The 22,817-nt window shown below is 46.5% G+C and overlaps 1 protein-coding gene across 1 annotated transcript in view; it reads right to left on the bottom strand.

The window, feature by feature from the left end:
* Nucleotides 1-22,817, bottom strand: part of PARVA (parvin alpha) — a 172,776-nt gene that overhangs the window by 65,912 nt on the left and 84,047 nt on the right. The window contains exons 2-4 of the mRNA XM_047690596.1: nt 4,681-4,770; nt 4,529-4,599; nt 2,165-2,267 (exon numbers count right to left, since the gene is read on the bottom strand). Coding sequence (XP_047546552.1) covers nt 2,165-2,267; nt 4,529-4,599; nt 4,681-4,770 — 264 coding nt within the window. The remainder of the gene's footprint in view (nt 1-2,164; nt 2,268-4,528; nt 4,600-4,680; nt 4,771-22,817) is intronic.

Raw genomic sequence — 22,817 nt, 5'->3', positions numbered from 1 at the left:
CTTCCCTCTCTCTCTGCCTGCCTCTCCGTCTACTTGTGATCTCTCTCTGTCAAATAAATAAAATCTTAAAAAAAAAAAAAAAAGCAGCAGTCACTGAAAGAGACGCTCAGTTGAGGCTCTCGGCTTTTCCACACGGACACGTGCCAAGCCTTTTCCTTTCTGTATTCAGTTGCATTTACAAGCCTTTAAATATTAACACTCACTGATATGGATGTTTGAGGAACAAATCAGTCTAGCTTCCTAGAAATGACCAGATTTTGTATCATTCATTCATTCAATACACAGCGATTATGTGCCCACTACAAGTCACGGGCACAGTACTAGCCCTAGAGACGCCAGGATTCACACGTACGATGTGGTGTTCCTACCCTTGAGGAGCCCATGGACCTTTCCCTGAATAACACGGAACGTGAGAAAAGAAAGGCAGGTGTATTATGTACACATTGGTATGTGTGCATGTGCATCCCCAGGGGACCACAGAAGGTGCATGACCATCACTTCCAGATGTGACTGTTGGAGGTACCAGAGGCAGGCACGCTCTATGGAGCCCCGAGATTGGAGGATGAACCGTAAAGGTTTGCCCTGCCGGGGAGAGGGAGAAGGGCCCGAGGCGGGAGGAACAGCATGGGCGTGAGCATGGAGATGTGAACAGGTGCGGTTTGCGTAATAATGCAACAATGGTAGTCATGAAAATAATAAAACCAATACTCGTGAAAATGATGAAAGACATTGCTGGGGCACTCACTGCATGTCAGGCACAATCCTAAGCACTTTCTGTTGCACAAGCCACATGTGTGAGCGTGCCCCGATGTGAGGCTGAAAAGACAGCTGGGGGTCAGCCAGAGGAGACATCTGAATGCGGTGCTACAGGGCCCGCCTGGGTCCCCCGGGGGAAGGGGAGAGCAAGAACTGGAAAGACTACCCTTGGGTTTTGAGAAGGCTCCTCCTTGTGTGCCATGGGTATGGGCTGGGGGCAGTGAGCTGGGAGGCACTGAGCTGAGGCCGGAGGCTGTTTCAGGAGCTCAGACAAGTGAAAACGAGTGGGAGAGTAGATGCAGGAGACAATGTGGGCAAGAAGAAACGAGCCCTGGAGGCCCCCCATGTATCTGGGGTTTGCAAGAAAGAGGGCAAGAAACACCAGTGGGGGGCGCCTGGGTGGCTCAGTGGGTTAAGCCGCTGCCTTCGGCTCAGGTCATGATCTCAGGGTCCTGGGATTGAGTCCCACATCGGGCTCTCTGCTCAGCAGGAAGCCTGCTTCCCTCTCTCTCTCTCTCTCTGCCTGCCTCTCCGTCTACTTGTGATCTCTCTCTGTCAAATAAATAAATAAAATCTTAAAAAAAAAAAAAAAAAAGAAACACCAGTGGGAAAATAGATGAGCTCAGTGTGAGGTACGTACAAGGGCGGCAAGGAATGAAAGTCTAGAACTCAAAGCAGAGGTTTGGACGAGAGAGGAACTGGGGAACAGCTGAGGAAAAGTCCAAATTCATTCAGGCTGAATTTGGCCTATCAACACAAAAATCTCCCCTGAATTCGCCTTTCTCCCCCTGGAGGCCTTATATTTCCACAGCAACACTGCGAATGGGCACACACCTCCCCAGAGACAACACACCTGGACATGCAGAGGCCCAGGCTCCCACACACGTGCCCCTGACCTAGAGAGGGGTACACAGAGGCATACACAAACGGGTCCACAGCTCCTGGAAGTATACATACGTGCACACACATACACACACACATACAGGTCTACACATACGCACATGTGCACACGCCCATAGGTGACAGAGGTATATACAAATGTGCTTAACCCCCACACATGTAAACAGACCTACAGAGGCCATCCTGAACAATTTTCTAGAGGGTATAAAGCATGTTTTCTAGGACACAGTGGAGTTTTTTTTTTTTTTTCATCTACCGAGCTCATGGCCTTCAACTGTTAGGGGGAGCAGCCCCATCTGGTCATTGACCTCCCTATGCAATTCATTCCTGCAAAACAGATTCCAGGAGGACACCTCCAGGCTCCACTGGTCTGTCATCCCACACTGTGCACAGTCCTAGCCCATCACCTGGGAGGCGCTGTGAGCTGAGAACGGCTCCTTGGGAGGAGCCGGGGACCGGCCACCTGCCTATCCAAGCTCTCCACCACAACCTTCCACCCCCTTCTCACCAAAGAGCTTCTGCAGGACTTGTCCGTCATATAAATCTTCAGCCAGATCTTTCACAATGATTCTTTCTCCGACGAGTACGTCATTAATCCAGTCAATTAATACCTATGGGGAGGGAGACCGAAAAAGAGAAGAGTCATGGGAATTTTCTCAAAGATCAGCTTTCTTATCCTGGATCATTAAAATCGAAATGAACTTCAGATCTGGAACGCAGCAGAACTGTCCATGTGACGCAGTATGTAGACAGAGTGGTGTGAGCCCTCAGGGCCCAGTTGTTTTTCCGGTGTTAAGCGCTTCCAGTGCTGGTGATTTCAGTGTCCCTGTTGATATCTTTTGGCCCCTTACCATTCCTTACCCCAGTGGAAAGCAACATTCACCTAGTGTTCAGCTGTGTAGCTTACACCAGGCAACGGTATGTGCTTTGGAACATTACACAAACTGGGGTTAGAGACCCACTAACTGACATGTGTACACCCACCATCTACGAATCTAATGCAGGCTAGTTCCTGCTCTGAGCCTCTGATGGCCCATCTCTAAAACGGAGGAGGAAAAGACCTCCCACTTGAGGTAGCAGAAAAAAAATCACCCAGGGCAAGGGCCAAATGTTCAGTAAAGGTACATCTTATGAATAAATAAAGCTCTCACCCATGACGCCATTTGGCCAGGGGTTACTCCCACCCCTACGTTCAGGAGGGGAGATCAGACACAGACGTGAACATAGCTGCCAAGGTCACGTTGCCGACCTGGACACAGACAGCAAGCGAACTCTTGTCTATCCCCCTCCGAGGGACTGTTCTCCTGACCCCAAGCCACCTCTCTGTGAGGCCAGTGCTGTCTCCTCTCTCTCAGCGGCTGTTATCACCCGAGTGCCCTCCACATCAAGCACGGAGAGGAGCCATTCCACGGGCCTCTCGTTTAGTTAATCTGCACAACACCCACGAGAGGGAGGGAGCATTTGTTTCCTTTTTCAGGTAAGGAAATGGAAGCTTGCTCAAGTCCACTACCTTTTACTTTGAGATTCTTCAGCTCATGTGTTTTGTGTTTATTATTTATAGATAGTAAAATTAACTCATTTTAAAGATACAGCGTGGTGCATTTTGGTCATTGTACATAGTTGTGTAACCACCACCACCACCACAAACGAGATGCAGAGCTGTTCGCTCAGCAGAGGAAGGTCAGGCTCTTCGCCCTCAGTCCCCTTCCCTGACGACAGGCCTCAGGCAACCACCATAATTTTGCATAAATGGAATCACACAGAACATCACCTTTTGGGCTTGACATCTTTGACTTAGCAGAAATAGACTGCCTTTATCACAGGGGCTGTAGCTGGGCTGGGCTTCCATACCTGTGGGGAGCCTGGGGCCTTCATAGAACATTGTTCTGTATTGCTCTCCTGTTGGTAGCAGCTTCCCTCCTTACCCTTCCCCCAGCCCTCCCTCCAGCCATCCCCCAACAATCCCCCACCCACACACCCACCCAGCATTTATGAACACCTGCTCCATGTCACAGTCTGTGTTGGATCCTGGGGTACAATGATGCAAAAAGAGGTGGTCTCTAACCTCAAGAAGCTCATCATTTAGAGAAGGAGACAGACAGGTGTCTGAGTAGTAGCAACTACTCATCGCACGGTGACTCTAAGGGGGCAGTCTGAGGTTGAACAGGCAGCTAGAGCATGAGACCCCAAATGCCCGCCCCCAGGAGCAGGGGCTTCAACCTTCAGCTGGTAGGATTCCACACATAGGGTCTGAGCAGGAAAACGACAGACCTGATTCGCGTTTTGCACAAACCACTTTGGCATCCAGTGCCTTTTGTCCTGTTTTGAATGAAGCTTGGAGAAGCTGAAGAAGAAAAGCACAGGATGGGGAAGCCAAAGGGGGAGGCGTGAACATTTTCCAGGGGACTACCACAGGCCAGCGCCGCCCCCCCCACCGCCAGGCACAGTGTACATGATGTAATTCAATTTATTCCCTTCTGTTTGAATCCCATGCCCTCTACTCAGCTGTGACCGTACACAAACCACTGGCTTTTCCAAGACTCACTTTCCTCACCTGTAAGTGGGGATGAAAGGAAGTCCTATTTTGCAGGGTCCTTGGGACAAGCAGTGGAAAGACTGTGTGAACGTGAAGATCGTGGCAAATGTGAGCTCATTTGCACTAACTTCTCTGGCACCTGGGATCGACACCATTCATCGGGCAGCTGCTGTGTGCCATTTCGGTTAAATTGGAGATGTCCACCTATGGGACCACGAGCCGCCCACGACTTCTAGTCACTGTGCAGTGGCTCCCGTGAGTGCCTGCCCAGAGCAGGGGTCTACAGGTGCCTGCCGAGCCCAGGGGTGCGGCTGACGCCTCCTAATTTCTTCTTACCTTCATCAGTTCTTGCAGTTTGGGGTCACTGCGGGAGTTTGGGTCCACCATTGTTCGCACTTCGTTCTCCTCTTTAAAAGGAAAAGACAGTCAGTGGGGGTGGCTTTCTCTGAAGGCATTAGGCTAACCCAGAAAACAGGAGACCCAGTTACCCAGCATGGTGTCCTCCGGGTCCAGCTCGAAGGGGATCGGGCTGAGGGGCAGGTTGATGGCGTTCATGCCTTCCTCCTGAAGTTCCGATACTGCAAGAAGAAGACAGTCGGAGTCACACTGCAGCCCGCTGAGGACAGGGAGGAGCCCCCTTACAAACGTGTTCGGGACGGACATTAATACGACCCCAAAGGTTAGCCTATAGCTGTTACTCAAGCCTGCAACAGAGTCCCTGCTTCTCCTCGTGAAGAGGACCAAGTAGTCCCCTTCAGGTCACCTCTGCCGACGGTCACCTCACTCCCTTTCCTCGGCACAACAGGGAGGCCTCTGCCTGCTTCCAGACATCATCTCAGGATAAACGCAAGTGAGGTGGGCACTCACATCTTTCTGAGGTTTCTGCCTGCCGCCTCCTGCCTGCCCCTCCTCCCAGGGCTTTCTGTCGCTGCAGAGTAGGTGCCCAGTAATTGTCTGGGTGAACAAGGTCACCAAGCCATAAGCCATTTCCACCCTCGGCGCAGCTCTCCTCATGCTCCTCTCCTTATTTGGCTTCCCTAACTATTTTTCTGATTATCTTCCCTTCCTTTTCCCAAGTATTTTTTGGATTATCCTACCTTCTCTTTTCCCTCCACCCCACCCCAGCTGCTGCTCTAGGACGCCTCTGTCTGGCCTCTTTCTAGGCTCTGGTCCTGTCCCTTCAGCTCTAATGAGTAGGTGCCCCTGGTGGCAGGCACCTCCTCGCTTAGGCCCATTTCCTCAGCTGAATGTCAAGAGCCCAACTGGAAGGGTGGCCAGTGAGTCCTTCTCGAAGTTTTCAAACCTTAGAAATCTACAATTCCACTTTCCTCAAGGAAAACAAAAAGAGGCCAATGGCCACTAAAGACTTGTAGCCTACTCTCCTCGCCATGTGCCCACCGCCCCCCACCCCATGAAGCCTCAGTGAAAAACAAATCCCTACCATAAAACCACTGAGGGGCACTTGCTAAGCACTGACCTTGGATCACCTACTAAAATCAGTGACCAAAATCTCCTCACCTCTATTCACTTCCAGTTTGGAGAATTCCTTTTCACCAATGAAGCCCCAAAAGACCATTTTCTCTAATGGTACTGGTCACCAAAGGGTTCTCAAAGAGCTAATATGGCAGCAGCGATCAGCCTTAATAAAAGCAATGTCCCATCTCTCCATTTCATTTCTTTTTTTTTTATGGACTCTGGCCTCCCTGATGGCCAGTTGCAAGAACTCTTAAGCACAAGGCAGCCACTTACAAAGAGTTCTTTCTTTTTCTCACACTCACTGATGTTTGCAGTTGGACTGGGGACGAGATTGCCTAACAAAGACAGTGAAACACACTCTACCCCAAAGAGACACAACTTGCATTATGAAGCTGGTATTTAGTCCCGTTGCTGTGGGCTCTTGACATTCACACAGGAGATCAACCAGTCACGGTCTTGAATCTGCAAATTTGCAAATTCACAAATTCACAGACACCCACCACTCTACAGAATTCCCCTCATCAAACGTAACTGAAAGACATAAGCCACACCTTCAAGGCTAAAATGGTTCTAGTAAGCATCGGTTCACGTTTGCTTTCGAGTGAAAAACAAAACAGACTCCCGCAGTGTCATGAGACTCCTACGATTTCCTCCAATGTTCCTCCTCAGACTGGCAGTGTGCTTTCTTTTCCAGGCTGTTTCTCACAAAGGAGGAAGGTTTCCACTACTGAACAAGCATTACTGTGCAAGCAGAAGTCAAGTTATGCTTAAATGTGGGCACGAGGCTGAGTGTACTGGCAGGTAGAGACACTAGCTCCTGCCCAGGACCTTCTCTACCTACACTACCGACACCCCAGGTCTACACTGTCAGTACAGTAGCTACCAGCCACACGCAGCTGTTCACATTTAAATGAGCTAAAAATTCAGTTTCTTCATTGTACCAACCACACTGCAAGCGCCCAGTGGCCCAAGCACGGCTAGTGGCTACCATCTGGACATCACAGATGTCATGATGTCCTTCATTACAGGAAATTCAGTTGGATGGCATTGCCCTAGTGGCTGATGATGTCCACATTTAATCTCCAGACAAGGCCTGACCCTGAACTCCAGGCTTACCCCATGTCTCCTCTTTTGTCTGTTAATCTCAAATGTATCCACACACAACATGATTGTCAACACCCTCACCCCCACCACAACAACACTACAAGACCCTCACCCCCACCACAACAACACTACAACACCCTCACCCCCACCACAACAACACTACAACACCCTCACCCCCACCACAACAACACAACAAGACCGCTGTTCCCCAGTTCTTCTCTTCTTCAGTAAATGGCACCACCATTTATACAACGGTTTAAGCCAAAATCCAAAAAATCACCCTTAACTTCTCCTTCCTCATGTTTTGCATCTAATATGCTGGAAGTTTTGTGGGCTCCACCTCTAAACCAGGATCCAATGCCAACCACTTCTCACCATCTCCACCACCCCATCCTGGTTCAGGCCACCAGTATCTTTCACCTGGACAACTAGAACCACCTTGCAACTGATCTGCTGCTTTGCGATGCATTTTCCCCACCCCATCTACTTCCCACAGCACAGTCAGAATGATCTATAAGGATGTAAATAGCATCATCCACTCTCCTGCTTTAAGCCCTCCTGTGGCTTCCCCTCATACTCAGAATGAAGCTCCAGCTCCTTCCTAACACCCACAAGGCCGTCTGAGTAGCCCCTGCTCCCTCTCATGTTTTATTTTCTTCAGAGCATTCACCACAACCTGAAATAATCATTATTCATGTGTCTGTTGTCTGTCCCCCTGCAGCCAGAAAATAAACTGTGGGAAAGCTGGCACTTTTTTCTCTTTTGTTCACTATTAGATTCCCCAAAGAGGAGCCAGAGTGCCTACATTCAAATCCATGATCTCCTAGCTCTGATCTTGGGCAAGTTCATTGACTTCTTATACCTTAGTTTCCCCATCTGCAAAATGGGAGTGATAATACTACCTACCTCCTAGGGTTGTTGAGAAGGTTAAATGAGTTCATATAGATCAAGCACTTAGAAGAGTGCCTGGTGTTTGGTAGGAATTGTGTGAATACATTATGGGAGGGGGCTCAGTCAACTGAGATCTGAATTGTGATTTCAGCTCAGGTCATGATCTCCAGGTCGTGAGATGGAGCCTCATGTGGGGCTCTGCTCTCCGTGGGGCGTCTGCTTCTGTCTCTCTCTCTCTCTTTCTCTCTCACTCGCTCTCCCTCTGCCCCTCCCCCTGCTTATAGGTACGTTCTCTCTCTAAAATAAATTTTTCAAACAATTTTTAAAAACCTATTTGTTGAGTAAACGAAAAACCCAAACTGTTAAGACCACCATTTGCACGGGTTATGCCTTGAGCCAGAATTTGCCAGAACAGTGTGGTAGATGCAAAGAAGGATTCTAGCTTGTTCTCTGGGAAAAACAACAACAACAACAACAACACACAAAAAAAACATTTTGGCCTGACCCTGTGTGCGCATGTGTGTGCATATGTGCATGCTTCTATTTAGTGAGGAGAGAAAAGCCGCATCTGTTCCAAGCCTGTTGTATGGCCTGAGCCAACCTGTGAATATAGAGATATTTACACCTCCAAAATGCGACTAGAAATGTACTATCTGCAGCAAGGACTCCTAAAAGGTGGGTCTGAACAGGATCTTTTTTTTTTTTTAATGTGTACATCATTGTTAAAATGTTTTCCGATGAAAAATCCCCAGTCAGAAACACTCCCCTCCGCCCCGCCTCTTTAATTCACTCACAGAGACATAACAAACCCTACAAGAGAGGCTGAGATATGTTTGCAATTGGAATTTTTTTTTTTTTTTTTCAGGAAATGATTCGGTACAGGAACATCATTCCCATCCCATTAACTGCTGACTCGGAGCCAAGTGTTTGTAAAAGTGAGTGTGCAAACTGCCCGGTTCAGGCCTGGCCCCTGCCCCATGGGGCCGCATTAGCCGCCACTTTCCCAAAACAGCCCGCGCCTGCTTTGGAGGCTTCCTTTCTATTAAGCCCAAGCAGGACCCAGCAGAAGCCCCTCGCCCATCCCTGTACTCTGAAAGAGAAAAGAGCTGCAAATGAATTTCCCCGGCACAGACTAGGAATATGATGTTTATCCCTTGAACCTCCTCTAACAACCTAAAACTGGGGCTGAATGTGCGGCCCTCGGTGTCTCGCAGTGCCATTAGTCATAACTTAATAAACAGATTAAGCGCCCAGCTGAAGGTCGAGCTTGGGAGAGCAGGGTGATTGCCTCAACTCCTGCCCGACGTGCTCGCCTTTGGAGAGGGGCTTTGGCCTTTCCGGGGAAGGCAGGCTGGCTCTGCGTCCAGTGGTAATGCAGGGAAAGTACCCGGATGGGCTTTGGAGTCTAACAGCGCTGGATTTGAATCCTACTTCTATTTTTATCAGCGGTGGGATCTTACATAAGTGATCTAACCTCCCTGAAATTCAGAATAAAACAATTCTCTGTAAAACAACGTCGTAGCTGACACTGCTGGTTTCCTCGCTAATATTTTATTTGACTCTATTTCCCTGCTGAGAGAACCCTCATTTTGTTCCAGGGTATACTTCTCCCTCCTAAATTCCAGGGGAGATCCTGACTGGCATAAGCCAATCACGATAATCTTAATCCCCTTGGTAGTGACTGACTCAAGCATGGCCAAATGATACAACGAGTTGAGAGAGAAAATTTCTAGAAGCTTCTGACAGTAGTTTTCATCCATTTTAAAGAGAGGTCCAAAGAAGGGAAGGTATCCTTCTCATCATTATTACATCAGGATGCTATGCCTGGAATTGCTGCAGCCATTCTGTAGTCACGAGGTAAGTTAGCCCAAATCCAAAGAAGAAACTAATATGCTAAGATTGGCAGAGAAGAAAGGGGTTCTTGTTGATACTGTTAAGCCACCATCCCTGGAGCCACTCTAGCTTTATGTGTCTTGTTATAAGAGAGATAATAAGCTCCCTTAGTGTTTAAGCTGGTAGAGTTGGCATTTTCTGGGGCTTGGAGCTCAAACTCCCTAATTAATACACAGGGCACCAGGATTATAAAGTTGATAGATGAATAGCGTAGGTCTACAATGAATGGTAATGTTCCTTTCCTTTTTTCCATGAGAAACAGAAGAGCTGCAGGCATCTCTTGTACTTCAGAATACACACAGGGAGTTAAAGAATACCACAGAGAAAACAACTATGGAGAGAAGAATGGACAGAGGTTTCTAAAATTACAAAAAGGGTCCATTTAGGCAAAGCCAGTAATTTCATTCGCTCAACTAGTAAACATTACTAGGCACCTCTTCTGAAGCCGATCTGGTGCCAGCACTGGGAATACACGCCTGGGAATTGGACAGGGATCTGCCTTAATCTGCTCACAGATGGTGGGAGGAGCAGACACATCAACACAACAAGCGCGATGCCGCCCACAGGGCTAAGCGCCACATGACTGCAGGGCTGCGGGAGCTCTGGATGGAGGACTGGGGAGGATTCCTAGGAAGGGCGAATTTGAGTCGGACTTCGAAAAATAGCAATTTTCATTTGACACAGGGGCCCCAAGAAAGGCACACCTTCTGTAAAAAAAGATCAAGGTGTGGAAAAACAGGGTAGGTGTTGAGAGTGATGATTATGCCTGATCACTGGGAAGGGCGGGGGAATGGAGAGAGGGGAAGGAACCGAGAAGCAAACAGGTAGATGAGCTCCAGAGTGTCAGGGGTCATGAATTCTTCTGTTCCCCAGCACCCCCTGGACTATGCTCCCTGGGTCTACAGACAAAACAGCAACCAAACCAAACCAAACTGAACATACCAAGGGATCGCAAGAGAATAGCTAGAACGTTCTTTCTCCTTCAGTGCAAGTGGGCACCAGTGAGATATTTGGGCTGCTCTAGATCCTTATCAGGACTCTGAGGATTAATATCTGGTCCTTCTGAAAGCTAGTAAAGCTCTCTTAATTCCTAAATGGATCAAGGGCCCCCACAGACGTTCTTGGCAGCAAGACAACTGACTTGATAATGGTCTGGTCAGCAAGCCCCAACAATTTTTGTCTATGTGAAAAATCAGCCTGAAAGAACATCAATCAAAACACTAGAGCTGGGGCACCTGGGTGGTTCAGTGGTTTAAAGGCTCTGCCTTCGGCTCAGGTCATGATCCCAGGGTCCTGTGATTGAGCCCTGCATCAGGCTCTCTGCTTAGCAGGGAGCCTGCTTTTCTTCTCTCTCTGCCTGCCTCTCCGCCTGCTTATGATCTCTGTCAAATAAATAAATAAAATCTTTAAAATAAAATAAAAATAAAAAAACACTAGAGCTAACATCATACTTAATGGGGAGAAAACAAATGCTTTCCCCCTAAGACTGCGAACAAGGCAAAGATGTCTCACCGCGCTTATGCAAAATCATACTAAAAATCCTAGTTCATACCATAACACAAGAAAAGGAAATTAAAGGTATAGTAATTGGGAGCAAAGAAATAAAAATATCTTTGCAGATAACATGGTTATCTATGTAGAAAATCACAACTGACTGATAAAAACAAACAGAACAAAAAACTTCAAACTCTTAGAACTAGTAAGTAATTATAGCAAGGTTGCAGACACAAGGTAAATAAATACACATGTCAATTGCCTTCCCTTGTGCCAGCAATGACTGCTGGAATTTGAAATTCGAAACACAGGGGCACCTGGGTGGCTCAGCGGGTTAAGCCTCTGCCTTCGGCTCAGGTCATGATCTCAGGGTCCTGAGATCGAGCCCCGCATCGGGCTCTCTGCTCAGCAGGGAGCCTGCTTCCTCCTCCCTCTCTGTCTGCCTCTCTGCCTACTTGTGATCTCTGTCTGTCAAATAAATAAATAAAATCTTTAAAAAAAAAAAAAAAAAAAAAAGAAATTCGAAACACAGTATTATTTACAGTAGCACCAAAAGATGCAATACTTAGGTAGAACTCTTACAAAATCCATACAGAATTGATATGCAGAAAATGACAAAATTCTGATATAAGAAATCAAATAAGATTTAGATAAATGAAGAGACATTCAGTATTCATGAATTACAAGACTTGATACTGTTAAGGTGTCAATTCTTCCCAACTTCCTCTATAGATTAAGTGCAATCCCACTCAAAAACCACAAAAGGTATTTTGTGGTTACCAACAAATGGATTCTCATGTTTATACAGAGATGAAAGACCCAGAGTAGCCAACATAATATTGAAGAAAAATGACAAAGTTGGAAGACTGACACGACCAAACCTTAAGACTTACTATAAAGATACAGTAATCAATACAGTGTGGCACTGGCAAAAGAGTAGACACACAGATCACTGGACAGAGTAGAGAACTCAGAAACAGATACACACAAACATATTCAACTGATCTTTGACAAAGCAGCAAAGGCAATTCAATGCAGAAGGGATAGTATTATCAATGTATGGTATGAGAACAACTGGACACCTGTATGTAAATAATGAATCTAGATACAAACCATATACTTTCTGCAAAATTTAACTCAAAATGATCATAGGCCTAAGAATAAAACACGATACTATAAAATTTCTAGAAAAAATTTTAAGAAAACCTGGGTGACATAGGGTTTGGCAATGACTTTTGACGTACAACACAAGGACAATCCATGAAAGAAAAACTGATAAGCTGGATTTCATTAAAATTTGTATTCTGCAAAAGATATTGTTAAGAGAATGAAAAAACAAGCCACAGACTGAGAGAAAATACTTGCAAAACATACACTGGATAAAAGACTTATATGCAAAACATCCCAAAAAAAACCCTTAAAAATGGAATAAGAAAACAAACCAACTACAAAATGGGCAGACCTAAAGAGACATGTCACCAAAGAAGGTACACAAATGGCAAAAAAGAATATGAAAAGAGGTTCAACATCCCTTGTCATCAGGAAATGACAAAGCAATAAAATACCACCGCATTTCTTAGCATGGTTAAAATCCCCCAAACTTAATAACATCAAATGCTGACAAGATGTGAAGCCACAAGAACTCTCATTCATTGCTGGTGGGAATGCAAAATGATACAGCGATCTTGGAAGACCACGTGATAGTTTTCTTACAAAGCTAAAGTTTTACCATATAATTCAGCAATTGTGTTCCTAGTATTCACTTGTATTGAAAACATATACTCGCATAAAACCCTGTATGTGGATGTTTATAGCAGCTTTAGTCATAATTGCCAAAAACTTGAAGCAACCAAGACTTACTTCAACAGGCAAATGGATCAGTTGTGGTATATCCATATGGTGAAATATTACTCGGTGATTTTAAAAAATGAGCACTAAAGCCATGAAGAGACGCAGAAGAACTTTAAATATATAATTCCCGGGTCAAAGAGGCTAGTCTGAAAAGGTGATACAATGTGTGATTCCAATATAGGACATTCAGAAAAGGTAAAAGTATAGAGACAGTAAAAAGATCAGTGGCTTCCAGGGGTTTGAGGGAAGGTTTGAATAGGCAAAGTACCGAATATTTTTAAGAAGGTCAAATTATTCCAGATGATACCATGATGGTATATACATGATTTTATGCATTTATCAAACCCACAGAATTTTATAGCACTGGGAGTAAACCTCAATGTAAGCAAATTCAAAAAATCGTTTAGGTGGCTGGCGGCTGGCTCCAAGGGTGGGAGGTAGACTGTGATGCTAGAACCTAACAGAATCACAAATGTGGGAGACAATCTCACTGGAAGGGGTGAAGGGGATGGTGCTGACCTAAGTATCATTGGAAATGAGTGGTGTCTGTGAAACCCAAGTCAAAAGGAACCGCACATAAGCATGGACTCTAGCTGATAAAGTTATTTGCCATGGGGGTGCCGGGCAAGAATTCTGATACCGTGACACACGGACACTGGAATCAAATAATTACATAAACGAATGGTGGATGGTCAGAGCCAGGTTTCACACTGTTGGAGTGGGAAGTTACAGACAAGCGGGAAAAAGGCTAGGATGATCTATGTGGTGATGGGTTAGAGGCAGAGATAGCAGTAAGCACTCAAGTTTAGCTTTATAGATACAGATGATTACAAACAGAAATATTGCGAAGTGGGAGAACGATTGACCCTGAACAACACAGGTTTGAACTATATGGCTCCACTGTCACGCATTTTGTTTTTGAATTGGCAACAAAAGCCACAAGGCATTTATTTATAAGGACTCAACCCAGTCCCCGCCAAATCAAAGGCGGCATTAAAGAGGTTGCACCTGCTGCCATCTGAATATCTGGAGAGAACCCCCACCCCCACCAAGGTGGTCAGAATCCCCTAGGGGCCCTAGACCTGGGCAGACAGGTCACGCATATGCCACCAGAATAGTTGAGTCTAGCTCCCAGGGCTGGCCAGCAGGAAGCTGAGCTGAAGTGAAGGAACGTGTCTAGAGGGCAGGGGTGGCACTGTGCTCGGAGCCCCATGCACCGAACTGTTCAGGCTCCAGGGCTGCACTGTGTTGGCTGCAGACCTTGGACCCCCTTGGGCTGGGTAGGGACCCCTCTTTTGTGGCAGCACCCCAGCCCCTCGGCCTCCTGGGGGATGGTGTACTCATGGGTAGCCACAGCTGCCAATGGCTGCAGGCCAGTGGTACAACTCCGGGTATATGGAGCAGCTGTAGTGTGCCTCCAGGCTGCTGTCGCACCCACAGGTGTGCCTGGTGGCTGCCACTGCTAAGCTGAGGCCACCAGGCTGCAGAATATAACCATCTTGGAGTGCCAGGCCCACTACCACTTCCCTTTTCCCTCCCTGTCCCAGACCAGCCTAGTGCACCTATATGTGGATTTTTTTTTTCAGTAAACATAGCTAGAGTACTGCATTTCTTCTTTCTGGTTTTCTTAATAACATTTTTTATCCTCTATCTTACTTTACTGTAAGAATATAGTATATAATATATAGAACACAGAATATGTGTTAGTTGACTGTTATTATGAAGGCTACCAGTGGACAGCAGGCTATCAGTAGTTAAGTTTTTGCAAAAGTTATATATAGATTTTCTTAATTATGAAGGGGTCAGTGCCCTTACCCCCTGCCTTGTTCAAGGGTCAACTGTACATACGTGGGTTAGTTTCTGACTCTGTTAGCTGAGAAGTCCTAAAAGTAATGGCACTCCAGTAGCAATGAACATACCTAGCACCAGATCCTGGTTACTAGTGGTTCTCCAATAAAAGGAACCAGAGCTTGTTGGAAAGATGGCTGATTCTAGGATTGGAAAGGGAATCTGCAAGATCAGTCTGAAACCAGAAAGGAAAGAAGCTGGAACAATCCAAGCAGCAAAATAAATAAAATAATATTGGGTTATAACCCAAGGCACAAAATAAATATCCATGAGTCCATACTGATATAAATGACTGGACTAATTAATAAATGGGGGAGAGAAACCTCCTTTGTAGAATTCCAAATAATCTACATGGATCCTGTGTCCTCAGAGAAGGAAAGCATAACCCTTTATCCCTTAAAAGTAGGCCTTCCTTCCAAACAGTACAATAGGGGAAGAAGGAAAGGAGCGACTTTACAGTGTAGAATCCTGACAAACACTAGCTAAGCCAGGTGATCAAGGTCAACATCACAGTCATAACTCATGGCATTTGAGGTGATGTGATGAAAATAGCATTTACCTCTGTGCTCTTCCTTTTCAAACTCATGAGCCCAGGAGGAAACATTAGATTTCAATAGATAGGCTTCCTAAAATATGTTTGACTAGTATTCCCTCAAAACTGTCAAAGTCATCAAAAGCAAGCCTGAGAAACTATCACGGTCAAGAAGAGCTAAGGAGGCACAATGACTTAAATATAAAGTGGTATCCTGGATGGGATTCTAGATCAACAAAGGACAACAGATAAAAACTAAAGTGATTGGAATAAGTTATATACCTTAGTTAATAATAATACATCAACACTGGTTCATGAATTTTAAATGTATCCTACTAAGGCAAGATGTTAATAACAGGGGAAACTGGGTGTAGGCTATAGGGGAATTCTTGGTTCTAGCCTTGTAATTTTTCTGTAAACCTAAAATTACTGTAAAAATGGTTTAAAAAAAATCAACCTGAATTTGCTATTTTTCCAACCAAATATAGTATTCACAGGGGTGGGGGGAATCCATGATATTATGGGACACATAGGTTTCCTTCACTACCAAGGAGACAATGGTAACTTAGCCGACAACAGCTGAGCCCTATAGAAGCATCTGTACAGGAGGCAAAACACAAACACCACTTCGAAGCCCTACAAGTATAAGATGTACTCATTCCCAAGTGGGAACTGAAGTTTCCAGGAAGAAAGGACATAGTTTATGTGTCTCCAGGGCTGAGATGCGAAGACAAAGCTTCCGCATAACTTAAGGATGCCTGGCAAGGCCATTTCTGCTTGCCTACTAGTACAGACATCATTGAAAGTACACTGGTCTCTTTAATGATCTTAATGCTTTTCCCTGGAACTGCTGTGGAAAGTATGTTTATCCATAGGCCCTGACGGGGGTTTTCACACCAAAGGCTTTTGGGTTAGTTTACCGTTGCTGTGGTAACACATGACAAATAGTGGGTGGCTTGAAACAACACAGACTTATCCTTGGAGTTCTATAGGTTGTAAGTCCATCATGCGTCTCTGTGGGCTAAAATCAAGGTGTTGGGAGGGCTGTGTCCCTTTCCAGAAGCTCTAGGGGAGAGGCTATTTTCTTGCCTTCTCAAGCTTCCAGAGGCCACTTTCATCCCTTGGCTTGTGGCCCCCTTCCTCCATTTTCAAAGCTGGCAATGGGGGGCTGGGGGCCACATCTTTCTCTTGTTGCCTTGCTGAACTGCTACTTCTGCCTCCCTCTTCCACTTTCAAGTACGCTGGTAAGTACACCAGGCCCATCTGAACAATCTGGGACAATCTCCCATTTTAGGGTTGACTAGGTACCAAAATCCCACCTGCAACCTTAATTTCCCTTTGCCATGTAATGTAACACATTGACAGATTCCAGAGATTGGGCTATGGTCATCTTTGGGGTGGGGGAGAACCGTTATTCAACAGCTTTCTTGGTTAAGGGGACAAGTTCTGTTCTTAATACTCACCCTTGGGTACGACATATGGGTTCACTTTTCCTCCATGTGAGATTGCCAACAGAAAATGCAAAATTCCAAACCTTTCCATCCCAGCCCTTAAACTAAAGTTTTATTACTTTTAACTAAAAGGATACTTGTTTCAACAGCCATAATATAAAGCATCAGGGAAACATGGGAGCCAGCCCGTGGTGGCCTCAGCAGACTGTCAGGGCCTCAACACACTCCCCTGTACTTGATGCCGTGCTTTAGTCACCAGGGTCTGAAATCCGGCCCGTGGAGCATAGCCAAAAAAAGGAACTTAGAGGCTGGTGTTGTGATGGGGGCTGACAGGGAGATCTATAGTCTTTACGAATCTTATAGTTTCCACCAGAGTCTTTGTTTTGGTCAGTTTTATAGTCTCTACAGAACTGGAAGGCTGCCAAGCAAATGGCCTTTGGACATTTGTTCATTGTTCAGCCAAGCACGTGATTTAGCTGCCCTCCAATTACTAGTAAACAAGGAGGGAGACGGATGCACCATTGGCCGGCTTTGGGCGGTCACAGCAATCTCGACCGAAACATTGGTGGAGCTCTCAAGTAAGTCATGGGAATTCAAACACTGCAATAGCACAGAGGGTCCTGGGGAACAATACATCATTGTTCTTTGTCTTTGGCCATGCTCTGTCCTGTTATCTCTTTACATTGAGAACCAGAACCACTTCCTTGGTCTTAAAGGAGACCGACTCCTACTTAAGCAGAAGGTGGTAGAGGTGCCAGCCTGGGAGTTGATAAACTCGAAGCCATTGTGCATGTGTGTCCTCCTGTGTGCCTCCAAACACCTCCCCCTTACTCAGCCTTGGGGAGACCATAGAACTTGATCTGGCGTATTGCCTAACTGCACGTAAACTATGGGTACAACGAGCAATAGGACAGCCAGGGTGGAACTGGCATGCCAACTATCTCTTTCCCTCCTAAACATGTATGGGCATCTCTCGTGCTGGGGGCTATGGATCCAAAGATAAACAATTACTTCCCTTCTAGGATCAGCAGGTTCCTGAAGGACAGTTCTCTTAGGGGTCCGTAGAGCCCAGCGCAGGGCCAGCCACACAAGAAGCATTCAGTAAGTGCTGGGAGGATGCTTTAGTTGGGGTGGGGGTGGGGGGGAGACACATACACAGACCACAATGCAATATGAATAAGGGCCTCCATGTGGTTCTGACCTAAGTCCTGAGGGCAGAGCGCCTTCCAGCATGGAGGGAGCCACAGAGGAGTGTGTGGGAGACAAGAGGGGCCATGGGAGGGCAGGGGAGCCCCAGGACATGCTTCAGCCCCTGTGCCTCACCTGCTTCCCTCTTTGTGCCCCACCTAAGTGAAGTTTCCTTTCCTCATTACGTTCTCTATGGCTCTTGGACCTTCATGTCAGTATTTTTCTTATTCATCAATTCTGAACAGCCAGTTGTTCATTTTTGCAGCAGCTCAATGCTGCTTAAAAAGCACCACATCAACCACTAGACCCCTTGAATTCCCAAGTGGTGGCCTCCGTGAAAACAAGCCCTGGGGGTGGCTGGCGAGTGACCATGGCACTGCTGTGTCCTGACTGGCTCAGTTCTCTGGTGGACTAACTCTAGATTTGCCTAAAATTAGGGAAATTCTAATTTCCGTCAGGGATTTATCCTTAAGGAGCACAATGTGGGGCACTGTCTCTCAAATGGACAACAATGATGACCAGAAGAGAAGACACACAGTCACACTGCCCTTCCTTTATACCAGACATGGAAACATGGCACTTTTTTTTAAACACATATTAACATATTTAATCTTTCCAGCAATCCAAGGAGTAGGTGCTATTATTATCCCCAGTATATAGATGAGGAAAATGAGACCCAGAGAAGGTGTGTAACCTGACCAAGGCCACACAGCTAGAAAGCAGAACTCAGTGGGTCTTGGGCCACCTGGTTGCAGAGTTCACATCCTTAACACTATGTTATAGGTAGTCCCAGTTTTATGCAATGACATTCATTCATTCATTCATTCATTTATTATGAAAACACCTAGAACATGGTCACCTCCACATTCCCATGTAAAGCTAGGGGAAAGTTTCACGGCGGATCACCTTGCATATACTAAGCCCTACAGGTTGTCTGGTAACCCTACAGAGGCTCAGCCTCTGTGGAAACAGATTAAAAAGGAGGTGATACATGAGCAGTATTTTTGTTTTGTTTTAAATAATAGGGTGATTTATTTCTGGCTATAAAAGAAAAACAGGCTCATTAAAGAGACCTTTGCAAATACAAAAAAATGAGGAGAGGAAATAATCCTACTGCTTAGAGATAAACCCTGTTAACACATTGTATTTTGTTACCAGGTTTTCTGTTTTACACGCGCACACACACACACACACACACACACACGCATGCATGCACATTAGCACATGGCTCTCTAGCCTTTTACTGTATCACAGAATCTTGTCATCTTTCCTTATGCCATCAAAAACATCACTTTAAACATTGTTCTCAATTTCTGTCAAAGGGACACACAACGTTACTTAGCCATTCCGTAACTGCTGGACATTTAGGTGCTTTCCAATCATGGGAGGAGGTGGCAGAATGGGGATAGGTTGAGTCATTCCCCAGCTATGAAGGGTGAGGGGGCTTCCAGTGGAGGGACCAGCAAGGGCAAAATGTGGTGCCCGTGGGGAACTAGATGCACAGCCCGTGAGTCAGGCCACAAGCTATTCTCTTTCAGGGGTAAGGAAGCTCAAGTTCAGAGTTTAAGAGACTTGCCTGAAAGTTTCCTAGAAAATGATTAGAGTGGTTATTCATCCTCTTTCCCCCATGTCTTGGTTTGGAGTCTCCTGAAAGTAGGAAGGGAACCCTAGAGAAAGGGGGCCAGGGGCAAGGGGAACGATGTGAAGACGGGACAGGGAGGACGACGACAAAGGGCACATGTGTGACTGAGCTGAGCCCCACGCCCGTGTGGACTCTCTAGGAGCCTGTAGGCTGTCTCCAGGAGACCTCCCCACCAAGTTGAGGTTCCCCAGTTAAGGGTGCTAGCTTTTCACACTTCAGGCTGTGCTGGCTGCTGCCTGAGGGGCTTCAGAAGCCATAGCCCTGGGGCGCCTGGGTGGCTCAGTGGGTTAAGCCGCTGCCTTCCGCTCAGGTCATGATCTCAGAGTCCTGGGATCGAGCCCCGCATCGGGCTCTCTGCTCAGCAGGGAGCCTGCTTCCTCCTCTCTCTGCCTGCCTCTCTGCCTGCTTGTGATCTGTCAAATAAATAAATAAAATCTTAAAAAAAAAAAAAAAAGAAGCCACAGCCCTGAGGGAGCAGTGAACGGGCCAGGCCGTGGCGGGGTCCGCTGTGTGTACCAGTCATCACAGCCGGGCTGAAACCGGAGGGGTCCTGAGAAGCTCACGGTCACGGACACCCGGAATCTCCGTGGGCCAAGGGCCAACCCAGGTGTGGCTCCAGGCGACAGGGGAGCACCAGGAGGGATCCAGGAGGGCTTCGGGAAGACAGCGGTGCCAGACCCTTTTGTGGACAGACCTCTGTTCTTTCCAGATCACTTCCCATTTGTAATCACACATCCACATGCATATCTGTAGAACACCTGTCTCCTCCATTCTCTTGAGTGCATCGAGAGGATGGAAGCCTTGCCCACCACGGCACTGCCATCAGCTGCCACACAATGAGTGCTGAGCGTGTGTTTGCCACATGAAGGACTAGTACAGGGATGCTGGCCTTGGGGAAGTCTGCCCTTCTAGCAGAGTCCCACGGCCAAATCAGCCTCTTTATAACCTTCTACATCACAGCCAGACATTCATACTGGGTAGGTCTGGGCTTTAAGAAGAGAAGGATACGGAACTAAACACAACAAGGGAGGGAGCAGAGAGGCCATGCGCCGGTTGGTTCTGAGTGTGAGGGTCCGAGATGTGGAGTGGGAGGTGTTTTTGCTTATCACTGAGACCTCCTCAGCATCAGTGACTACATCCCATTCCCAAATGGAAATCCGAGGCTATCACACCAGAAGTGGCAAAAGGCTGCTGGTCGTTGTGTATCACAAGGACCACCGAGGCTTCCTGGTATGGAATTATTTTTTTCCCCCCGAAACCGACAATCCATGTTGACAGCAAATCCTCATAGAGAACCTATTAAAAGAAATTGTAGTAAATCAGAGATGCTTGCCCTGCCTGTCTGGCATTCTGCTGATTGCATGCCTGACACTTCCACGGTAGCTCCCTTTGGTGCAACCCTCCATTTGATTCAATTCTACGGGTAATTATTGAGACTTGACAACGTGCAAGGCAATGTGTTAGGAGCCTCCTTCCAGGGCATCTTCCAGACTGAGAGCATAATTTAACTCACAGACAGAATAAACATGCACGACTGAAGCTCAGAGTGAATGAGGCCACAAGAAACGGTCAAGACCATTCAAAGAAGATAACATTATACCCAGGGGACACAGTGTGGGACAGCAGGTACCACCCACTTGTTCATCGGTTGAAGTATGCATTCAACAGCATTGCTGGCAACTTTCCTGGGCCAGGCACTGTGCGGGGTCCTAGGGTCAGAGGGATGAATAAAACCCAGCCCCAGAGTATAGCCTCGTACTCTGTGGATACAACAGGAGTATCACTTAACTCATTTGGCAGTGTAAATCAGGGAGGGCTTCTCAAAGGAGATGCTTTATTTTATTCTTCAAGGAGAACTAGGGGTTTAGTAGGTGAAGAGGGAGCAAGGCGTATCAAAGAGCAGGAGACAGGAGAGAAAACACATTTTCATGAAGATTGCCAGAGAGTAATGTGTCTGTGGGGTGTTAGAGAGTTAAGCCAAAGGCCAGAACATACAAAATGTAGATTTAATCCTGAAGGCAAAGGGCAACCATGGAAGGAAAAGAAAAGCAGAGTTTTTCAAGTTTGCAGGATGTCTGCGGAAAGTTCCCAAGTGGGTCTATATAAGCATACGCCTTCCTGGGATGTACCACTATCAGGCAGTCTGAGCTGGCCTGGGCTCTGGAGGAAGACAGACCTCAGCTCAACCCCAGCTCTGTCTCTGGTTTAACTTCCCTTCCCCCCTAAAATGGGAATCATAACACTTAGCTCACTGGTTTGTAATGCATGCAGCTTCGATGACATAACATCACACCAAATGCCCAGCATTGAGGAACATGTCTTTGTGCACGTTCGGTGCCTCCCGACCTTCTTCCCAGCGCGCTGGCATTGTGTGTAAGCACAGGAGAGAAGGACTGTTCAGGGATGGCCTGGGGAAATAGAAATGACTTTGGTAGGAGCTCAGAAACATAGCTGGAGGAGATTTTAATCATTCCCTTGTCCTGGGTTTCAAACAGATGAAGAGAGACAGCACAGTGAAAGAGGAACAGAAGAAGTCCTGTTAGTGCTTTACGATACAGAAGGTGCTTTGGAGCAAGGGACAGACTGAAAGTGCCCAGGCATGTTGGAGAAGAAATATCTCAGGGGTTTTATACAGCCTGGAACGTGGACACTTAGGAACAGGGAGGGCTCTCTGGTGATAGCAGTGGGGGTGACAATCATGGTGGTCCTAATGCGCAGTAATGCTGCTGATGACAGTGACTATGGGTTGGATGAATTTTCAGAGGTGGAAAAAAAAAAATAGTCCTCAGTACCCGTAGCATCTGGATTGTGGCCCCTAAATAACAATTCCTTCAAAATCCTTGAAAAGAACACAGGCAACCTCTTCAACCTCAGCCACAGCGACTTCTTCCTAGACACATCACCAAAGGCAAGGGAAGCGAGGGCAAAAATGAACTACTGGAACTTTGTCAAGATAAAAACTTTTCCACAGCAAAGGAAACAGTCAACAAAAGCAAAAGGCAACTGACAGAATGGGAGAAGATATTCGCAAATGACGTATCAGATAACAGCTAGTACTCAAAATCGATAAAGAACTTATCAAACTCAACACCCAAACAACAAATAATCCAATCAAGAAATGGGCAGAAGACATGAACAGACACTTCTGCAAAGAAGACATCCAGATGGCCAACAGACACATGAAAAAGTGCTCACCATCACTCGACATCAGGGAAATACAAATCAAAACCACAGTGGGATACCACCTCACACCAG

The sequence above is a fragment of the Lutra lutra genome, chromosome 10, assembly GCF_902655055.1.
Source record: "Lutra lutra chromosome 10, mLutLut1.2, whole genome shotgun sequence".
In the NCBI taxonomy this organism is placed as follows: Eukaryota; Metazoa; Chordata; class Mammalia; order Carnivora; family Mustelidae; genus Lutra; species Lutra lutra.
Note: the sequence above shows the minus strand (reverse complement) of the source record. Positions and strands in the feature narration are given on the sequence as shown.